General features: G+C 39.2%; 1 protein-coding gene across 1 annotated transcript; it reads right to left on the bottom strand.

Annotated features, from left to right (window-relative positions):
• Positions 1–5,529: 5,529 nt before the first annotated feature.
• LOC103718386 (galactoside 2-alpha-L-fucosyltransferase-like) lies at positions 5,530–9,200 on the bottom strand. The gene is made up of 2 exons (XM_008807180.3): positions 8,726–9,200; positions 5,530–7,474 (listed from the first exon to the last, which is right to left on the bottom strand). The coding sequence occupies exons 1-2, from the start codon at positions 9,147–9,149 to the stop codon at positions 5,775–5,777; spliced, it is 2,124 nt and encodes a 707-aa protein (XP_008805402.2). The 5' UTR covers positions 9,150–9,200; the 3' UTR covers positions 5,530–5,774.
• Between the last annotated feature and the right edge of the window lie 641 nt (positions 9,201–9,841).

The following is a 9,841-nucleotide window of genomic DNA, read 5'->3' as shown; positions in this document are numbered from 1 at the left end:
TGCTCCTCTGAAGCAGAAGAATCTACAACAAGATTCTTGGGTTGCACCATGGTGGAAAGCTATGAATAACCCTTCATTCTTTGGTGGTGTTCCATGTAATGTCCCACCAAGCATGCCAAAAACTTGTTTCCCTCATTTTCTAGCCAAAATAAATATACCAAGTAAAAGGCAGTGCGAGGAGACTTGCACGGGATGCCATCAGCCTATGGTTAGAACTTAAAGAAGATGAGTTCAGGTTTAGATACCTTGATCATTCAAAAACTTTTGAGGATAACAAAATGCTGCCTAAATCTACTGTAAATTTATTGTAAAAACTAAAGAATGGTAACTAAAGAAGATAATGTAAAAGATAGATTTTATTGTTCCAGAAAAATAATCCTCTTTCATGGTTACAACTTGATATTTATAGGTGCTTTTAACAAGTAGGATGGGTGCTAATATTTAGCTTTAGAAACCTGTCCTCACTATTGTGTACCCCCAGCACTACTATTGCCAAAGTAGGTAGTGCTTTCTTTTTTCTCCGATCATGGTTAGTGGAAAGATAGGAATCACTACTTATTTTTGACATTTGTCTTTGCTATAACATAATACATGGGCCATTTTTTCCATACATGATGGGTAGTGTTACCCTCTTCCCATGTCATAGGCAGTTGAGTGCTTTGACCACTTGTCCTTTTTATTGTATACCATATGGACAACTATTTTTACCCATGGTAAGTAGTGTAACCTCTTCTTCCACATCATGGGTAGTGGTAACAATTGGCTAGCCACTATCTAAAGATTCTGCTCCATTAAGGTCTTACCCTAGGCTGATAACTCCTACCCTTTGGGTATACATCCTAGTTACTCAGCTTGCACACTTAGTGTACCAGCTTGCATCCATAGAGTATCATCTTGCACTCTTGGTGTATCGGCCTACAAACTTGGTGTATCAGTTTGCACCCAGATCGATAGGCGTATTGGCCTACACCCTTAATGTACCAGCCTATACCCATGGTATATTGACCTACATTTTTATTCGGTCTGCTTTTCTAGTACTTGGATTAAGATTAGTATCTTTCTAGTAGTAATCAACCTAGTAACTATGTATTTCATCCAATTGTCCAAGTATTTCATCTACTAATTGAGAATAACTTGGCCTACTAGCCATGTATTTCAACCTACTAGCAAAGTAATTCAGCCTACTGATTATGTTCTTGGCTTGTACCTTAGTATTTGACCGAAGGTTGACATTCTTCTTGAACCATTTATTTGGCCAGCAAAAGATGTCCCTTTTGAAGATCTACTATTACCCGATCTATATTGGATGGCCTTTCAAGGCTTGTGATTGATCAATCTTTGTATCATAACCATTAGTATGGATGTGGTGTAAACAAAATGGCTGCCCTTTTATCTCCTGAAATAAGTTTGGAGACTTCTTCAACAACTAACTAATCTCAACTTTTTGACTTGGATTTAAGGTATTTATAAAAGGACTCCCCCTCTCCTATGTGGCATTGGCTTCTCGCATCATATCAACACAAAACTTCTTGCAGGCTTTAATAAATTACTTTGCCTAGGTGTTGGTCACAAGGTCGTTGTTTCCTTTTGTTTAGGAGACAATGATCATAAACTCTATCTCTTCCATAACAAATCAATACTTTTTCTTCCATCTGTAGAAAACTACATCTCGTTCTTAAGGTAGAGGCTCCTAAGAATGATCTGAAGATATTCAAAGAAACTTTTTTCATGTCACCACATCAATGTACCTCTTAATTTTTGCAAATTTGAAGGTACATTGCTTGGTGATATTCAGTATGATGTCCCTATGAATCCAAATGAGTAGGTGAAGACATCGATAAGGCTTGGTCTACAACCCCAGCTTCTAAAATTGACACTCCAATATGACATTCCAATGATACTCCTACTTCATCTGGATGTTCATGTGGAAGAGTTCTTCTCACCCCTCCAAGCATGGGTCAGTTTCTGCCTTGAATTTTATTACCATCAAGCTCAACTTTGAGTCTACTTGCTTCAGCTAAAGCAGCTCCTCAACCTCAATCTCATTGAGGACCACCTTTTCTTTCTTCCTAGGATCCTTCTTTGAATTCTTTCTCTTTGCCAGCAACTTGGGTGAAGCATCCAACACATCCTTAATATGTCAATGAGAATTTGTTCCTCCTTCTCTCCTTTCTTGGATCACTTCTTCTCCACAATTCCAATGGTCTTTATGCTAAGTTCACTAATGTTTTGAATTTTGAAGTCTTTTCACTCTTTTTGGATCCTCTCGTGGAGCCTTTGACATACTTGAGGAAGATTGCATGATCATTGATGAAGATACCGAGCGAGATTGTTTGCTTATAAAACTTGATTGGGTAGTCCTGGGCAAATTGATCATACTTCTATTGCAGATAATGCCACTTAAACTAATGATCTTCCTTATGGCTAATTTGGTACAATGGCATCTTAATTAAACTCTTGAATTTAGTCTATGTCAGATAGAGATGTTGTTGTTTTTCATATGAATTCCACAAGCTAAGGGCATGGGTAGAAATCATAATGTGGAAAAATGATAACTTCTAGACAAGCATACTCATAGATAGTAATATAGATCCCTAACTGCTCTAGCTAGTAATTTAGCTTCTTTTTGCATCCATAGATCTATTATGTATGGGGATCTCAATTTGGGCTTTGATTTGAAAAACTTGAAAAGGAAGATTGGAATGCATGCAAGTTGCTCATCCTTCTCCCGAGGTAATATATCCTCATCTCCAGACATGGAAGATAACTCTACTATAAGAGTTGGTGATACTTATATTCAAGACTTCATCAATCATGACAAACTTGATCAGTTGGACAATCTTCTCCTTCAATTCTATGAGATATCTCTTTATCTCATCATCTATTAAGGTTACGTAGGATGCATACTCACCTTTATCTTTTAACACCGATAGCCTATCTCCAGTCTGTTAGTATTGCTCACCTATCTAGGCCATAAACTAAGGCCACTAGAAACATAGAGCGAAGAAACTCTATTACCAACTTGATATAGTTGGAGAGAAGGAGGAAATTTTTTCAACCCACTCAACTCAACTCTCTTTAAAGAAAATTAAAATTTCCATTCATACTAGTTAGGTCTATTCTTGCACAATTTAGATCACATTCCTCTTCTAGTTAAAGGAGGATATAGTTTTTCCAAAATAGACATGACTAGTTAAAATATTAATTAGAAAAATAAATATTCTTTTAAGAGATAGTTTCAACTTTTTGAATTGAGAGATTATCCAATCAAAGTCTTCCCAGGAACTTTTTTTTTTTTGCTTTGATTGGTTCATTTTGAAGTCCAAACAATGAAATTTGGTTATGATTTCTTAGTTTGCAACACTGATGCCATGTTGTAAGAAAATTATCTGATTTTAGGCAAAAAAAAGCACCTCAATCAGGTGTCGTACAGGCAAGTTAGGGACTCCAGAACTTTGGTATACGATTCGGCTTCATAATATGGTTTCTTGCTTTTGCTATAGTCGTACAGGCAAGTTATGGTTTCTTATCTAGTCCACCCTATAGTAGCTAGAGTGGTCTAACTCAAGTCTAGTAATCTTCCTAAATCACAGAAAGTAGTTATGATAACTAAAAATAATCACACAAAAAAAAACTAAAATCCTATAAAAACTAGATTTCAACTTCTACAATGGCTTTATCTTTAATCACTTCAAATTTTCCTAAATTTTGAGATGTACCTTATCAAAATCTATTTTGAAGAGAGAATTTTTATTTTGATTGCCATTTTGAGATCCAAATGATAAAATTTTGACTTGATTATTGAGTGTATTGAATTCTTTGGGGTTGGCGTCGCATCTCAGAGTTTGCATTTTTACTTCAAAAAAGTACTTCAATTGGATATCATAATACAAATTAGGAAACTCGAAAGTTTGGCGCACAATTTAATTTTATGAAGTGTATTGAATCCTTTGGGGTTGGTGTCGTATCACAGAGTTTGAATTTTTACTTCAAAAAAGTACTTCAATTGGATATCACAATACAAATTAGGATACTCAAAAGTTTGGCGCACAATTTAATTTTATGAAGTGGCGTATATTGCTCTTGGACCTTTTCTAAGCCTACATGCCAGAATGGGCTATATTGGGTCTCCAGATCCTCCTGAATCATATTATTAGATAATGATTAGATGGGGCTAAAAGCACTTATTGCATCCATAAGTTTGTAATGCTTTCGAACTATGCCTAAAAAGTATTATGATGCTTGTCCACTGAGTTCAAAAATCTATAGAAGCTTCGTAAGAATTAGGAAGAATGTCATCATGTCAATAAATTTGTATCATACATGCCAACAAATCCTTAAACAACTAATTGTCATACATGCCAATAAATTTGTATAGTGTCATCAATACTACTTCTTATAAATAGTGGCGTCATTAAACTAAATTTGTTCATGATCATTAAACTTCATCCCTGGACCATCAGGTTGCTCTTATAAATTAAGAAGTTAACAAAAAAAATATTACAAAATATAACAACATTCCCCCTCTTCTTTTTTTTTTGGTTAAAAACGGCATTTCATATAGCTCTAACGTGAGTACAGCCTGCTAGGTCAAACAAAAGTAAAAGATATAGATAATGAGGTATAACTGCTAATGATGTCCACATGAACTCCCCGGAGTAGCGAGCTACAAATGAGGCAACCAGTCTGCTGCTCTGTTCGCCTTCCAAAACACATGAGCTGCCTGAAAAAAGATAAACTCCCTGGTCAGTTGACGTATCTCACCAATCAATGGGGGGTCATCCCCATACATATCCATACCACAAATCCAGTTAACCACCGAGGAGGAATCCCCCTCAAGACACACCCTATCGGCTGCGAGAACACGCCTCGCATAGAAGATACCCTCCTAAGCTACTTGTAACTCCGCCTCGACAATGGTCAAACTCGGAGTGCGCCGGCGCCCAGCTGCAATCAGCCTGCCAAGATGGTCTCTGATCACAAACCCCATACCTCTCAAGTCTCCATCCACCGACATACCACCATCGAAATTCACTTTGCGATGACCGTGAGGTGGGGGTGCCCAAGAAAGAAGGGCAAACTCGGGCGTTGTCAAAGCAGTACGGGTACCCCAGATGTCCCTAGTCATCCTAAGGAAAATCGGTATGGTCACTGTGGAAATCTCCATAGCATGGATCAAAGCTCTCTCCACCACTGTCCTCGGGGACGACCTCCTACCCTCAAACAAACGGGCATTTCTGTCCAACCAAATATGATAGGCTAAGTATGCTATCATAATCCCCTCCTCTATGGTGCTCAGGCTCCGCATAGAGTCCCTAATCTGAAGTAGTAGATCCTCTGCCGACTCCCAGCCCAGCGGAGGAGAAACATGCGACCACCTCCACACCTGCACCGCCCTGGGGCACCATAAAAGAACATAGCTGATGGTCTCCTCAATATCCAGACATAACTCGCAGCTCGAGGTAACCTGCACACCTCGTTTGGCTAGCACACTCCTGGTAGGTAGACAACCATAGGCTACCTTCCATATGAAAAGTGTTCCCCCTCATTCATTGTTCAAAAAATGCACGTCTAGTTTTTTATTTGTTTTTTACAATTTTCCAATATATCAAATGCAAAGATGACTTTCTGCTGGCCAAAAGAATTTGACCATAATTTAAAATTCAAGAATACCATAGACCGCTGGGAAGTACTCTGCAAATAATTAGAGCACAAACTCTTAGTTTCTAGCAATGGTCTGCACTATCTGAACACATGAACTCAGAACGCCACAACTAGTGCTCGTTCAGCCCAACCAGCTTAAGGCCATTCTTCATGTCTTCACAATGCCTCACATACGGGAGTACAACTCCTGCGTCAACACTGGTGTTTGCCTTGCAACCGTAAAAGGGAGGAAAGTGGAAACAAGGTTCCATGGACATGGCTCCACGACAGTCAGGATTATCTGGTATCAATGTGATCAATGGCTTTAAACCAGCAAGACCTTGAGCCACATACCCAAACGTAGACCAAGTGGAGGTGACCAACGCATCACTCAAGCTCAAGAGATAGATCTCTGCCCACGCTCTCATCTCATGCATCGTCTTCCCAGTCTGCTCGACTCCTTCATGGCTTGGCTGATAGACGCTAATGATCTCACCAGTTACAGTTGGATGCTCCCAATACATGCTCCTCACCTTCTCAAAGTACGTAGAATCCAAAGAAGTTATGAGCACAACTTTGGACCTGGCACCAGTACTAGTTGAAGCCGCAGGTCCGTTGAGACTGATATTAGGCAGCAGCTTTTCCTTTAGAGCACATTTAAGGATCCGATCCAAGTACTCAACTGGGCTGGTTCTTCCATTGAAGACTCTGATCTGTAAGCCCACTCGTTCATCAGCCTTTGCTAAATAAGATTCATAAGACCTGGTAATCAAACCCCACACCGGGTTTGTAGGGTGGAAAAGATAACGTCCCAAATGATGGAAAACAGTCTCTCTCTCAGGGAATAACCGACTAAGCTCTTCTTCGAATGTAGGGATGAAGAACAAGGCCGGTGCAAAGTATTGGTTGGATGTTACCACCAGCCAAGGGATCTTTTGCAGCGGTCGTTGAACATCTTCACAGAAGAAAAGCTGATCAAAGTCACTATAACCATTGACTAGATAGAGAAGGACATAAGGAGAGAGTGGCCCATTTGAAGAACCGTTTATGCCGTTACCGATAACTTTATTTTTCAGCATGCTCCCCAAACACTCAGGAGAGTTCCGACCTAAGCTTCTAAACTGGTTTCTTGCGGGGAAATCCTGTGGTAGAAGCCATGAGGTATCAGGAAAGGGTTCGCAGAAGAGATCACCTATGCCAGCATCTCCGTCAACCAGTAAGACCCTGTTTGTAAGAAGAGCATAAAGAAATGCTGAAGTAAGAGACACTATCCTGTTCCCCAAACCGCTGAACGGAATCAATGTCAGGTAGCTGCATTCTGTAGGCTCATTGCTGTAACCAAGCTTGAACTGCTTCCTTTTCTCCCGCTTCCCAAGAGGCTTCAACTGTTTGATGGCCTTGTTGTACAACTCAGTGTTTGGACCACATCTCTTCTGGAGAGCTTCATGTTTCCTCAACTTTTCCAAAAGATATGGAGAAGGTATGTGGGGTGATTCTTTGCGATACAAAACAGACTGATACCTGCTCAGACAAGATCCTTCATCAAATCCTGCAGCTAGCAAGCCCCCAAGAAGTTTGTCCCTTGGGACATCTTTCGGGAGAATATTATCCTTGGTCATACTTTTTTGGAGAATGTTGGCCTCTGTGACATTTTTTTGGAGAACATTGTCATCTGTGACATTTTTGTGGAGAATATGGTCTTCTGTGACATTTTTCTGGAGGAAATCACTCTTGGTGTCATTTTTCTGGCGAAAATCATTCTTGGTGACATTTTCATTGAGAATATTGGCCTTTGTGATGTTAGAGGAAGCGAAGGAACAATTTTCTAAACCTGATAATTGCACAAATAAGAGGGCATTAGCTTAGTGAACTTGGAGATATCATTAAGATAGCTTCTACATAAAATAACAATAAAATCATAATGCCTTTTTATTATGACTCAAATAGAAAAGGAATTCAATGTTGAAATTAAAAATAAGAACACCAACTAAAATAGGTCATTGATTTCTACGTACCGGAAAACATAATTTAAAAAAGAAGGAAAAAAAAACTAAAATGACTCAGTTAACTCTTAAAGAGTTTGGCTTTGAGCTTAGAAACTTGACTCGCTTCCTTTGTGCTGATGGATTTAATAATGGTCTCATCGAGATGGTGAAGTAAATCCAAAATGACTTACTACCAAACAATTACTTATTTGTGGAAGTAATTAAATGTTCAACTCACAATTTTGGATTACCACGACAAGGGCTAATAAAATCTAATTTAATTTACATAAATTATCATCCCTGGTCATCTTTGTCTAAAAAACAACGTTTGTTTTATATGGGTTATATGTGTTGAGTCATATTACCCGTTTAACAGAATAAATTTATGTCTAAATTGGCATTGGGTTGACCATTTTACTTGAATACGTATCTCCCAACCTGATGCGAACCTAAACCGGTCTGATCCATTGGTACCAAAAACAATGTAGAACTTCAGCAAGCCAAATCTTGAAAGGAAAGAGACAAAAATAGGGTGCTTTATGACCTCGATGAGTTCGACGTATTTTATATATGGCCTGGGGTCAGCGGCCTTTTCCCACGTACGACGAAAGGAGGGCAAACCGTGCTTGCGATATCATAGATCCCAAAATAAATTTTATAAAACAAACCCTAAACCTAAAAAAATCCAATCATAAAGAATCACAGCAGAATAATCTTTGTCTTTTTTAATCCCAGTATTCTTAACAAATATCCAAACTCAAAACCATGGAACCAAAAACCCTTAAAGATCCAATCTTTGGAAAACTAAAAAAGGATGCAAATCATTTAATCTATTTCATTAGAAAAGTAAAATGAACACGAGGAGGATGGGCAAAAGAATGAAGGATGAAAATAAATGAGAAAGTTCAGAGGACGACATCAATCGAAGCGTGAAAAGAGGAAAAGAAACCAGAAGATCAAAGACAAAATAAAAAAAGAGATAAAAATCAAGAGAAAACTAAACATCTTAACGAAACCAATCGAAGTCCTACTCCATTCAATATCTTCCAATCACACAACAGAGAACTTCGAAGGGGGAGGAAGACATTAATCTATACCGTGTTTTGATGTTGCTTCAAAGCTTTCTGCCCTTCCTTCAACTCTTCCGGACCTACAGTTACAAATCCAATCCAGGGAAGGTGTTCGACTGTAGATGACGGCGATGAGCGGCAGGAGCATCAGCAAGAAGCCGGCGAGGGCCGCCGGGGGCCTCACCGAGCCCCAAAGGGGCTTCCTCTCCGGCCCGGCTTGGGAAGCCCCCTCCTCGAAAGAAGAAACCCCCTCCTCAATCTCCGGCTCGTGGGAACCGGTACCTGGAGATGGTTGCTGCTGCTGCTGCTGCTGCCTCCGGATCCGCTTCGTCTCCATCACCACGCTTCTCTTCTGGCCGTATTGGGAAACAAGAAGACCAGATGTAGGAGCGAACACGTAACGAGCAGGTGCCGTGCACGTGAGGCAGAAAGATAAAAAAAACAAAAACATAAAGGAGAAGAGAGAGAAAAAGCCGACATATCGGTTTGTATACCCTCTGGTGATCTCGGGCACTATAATTTTTTTTGGATATAGTAAATGATTTCTAGATTTCGTTGATACTGCAAAAATCTAGAGAAATCTTCCAAAATCTTCCCAATTTTGTCCCAGGCTCCCTTCTCAGCTAGGAAACAGTGAGATCTTGCTCATCTTGGTCATGGTTTTCACCCAAATGACCAAGACGGGACCAAGATGAGCGGTTTTAATTAAAAAGCTTGCTATCTTCTTCATTTATTTTTCAGGTCCTTACCTTCGTCTTAAATTTAAACTCTCTCCGCTCTTACCTAAGAAGTGAAGAAAAAAATGTTTAAAAAAGAGAATAAACTCTCTCAACTTTGCCCTTGGCGGTTCGGCTTGTCATTATTTCAAGATGTTTTTTTTGTTGTCGTTGCCAACGAAGTATTTTTCTTCTTGAAATACTAATGACATATGTGGTAAAGAATGTGGTAGACTCGGCGTTGGTCGCTGGATAGGATGCTAAAATTATGTTAAATTTTTAATTGTTCTAGAAAAATGATCCTCTTTGGTTACAACCTGATATTTATAGGTACTTTTAACTAGTAGGATGGGTGCTAATATTTAGCTTTAGACACCTGTCCTCACTATTGTGTACCCCCTAGCACTACTATTGCTAAAGTAGGTAG

This window comes from Phoenix dactylifera, unplaced genomic scaffold (genome assembly GCF_009389715.1).
Source record: "Phoenix dactylifera cultivar Barhee BC4 unplaced genomic scaffold, palm_55x_up_171113_PBpolish2nd_filt_p 000516F, whole genome shotgun sequence".
NCBI lineage: Eukaryota > Viridiplantae > Streptophyta > Magnoliopsida > Arecales > Arecaceae > Phoenix > Phoenix dactylifera.
Note: the sequence above shows the minus strand (reverse complement) of the source record. Positions and strands in the feature narration are given on the sequence as shown.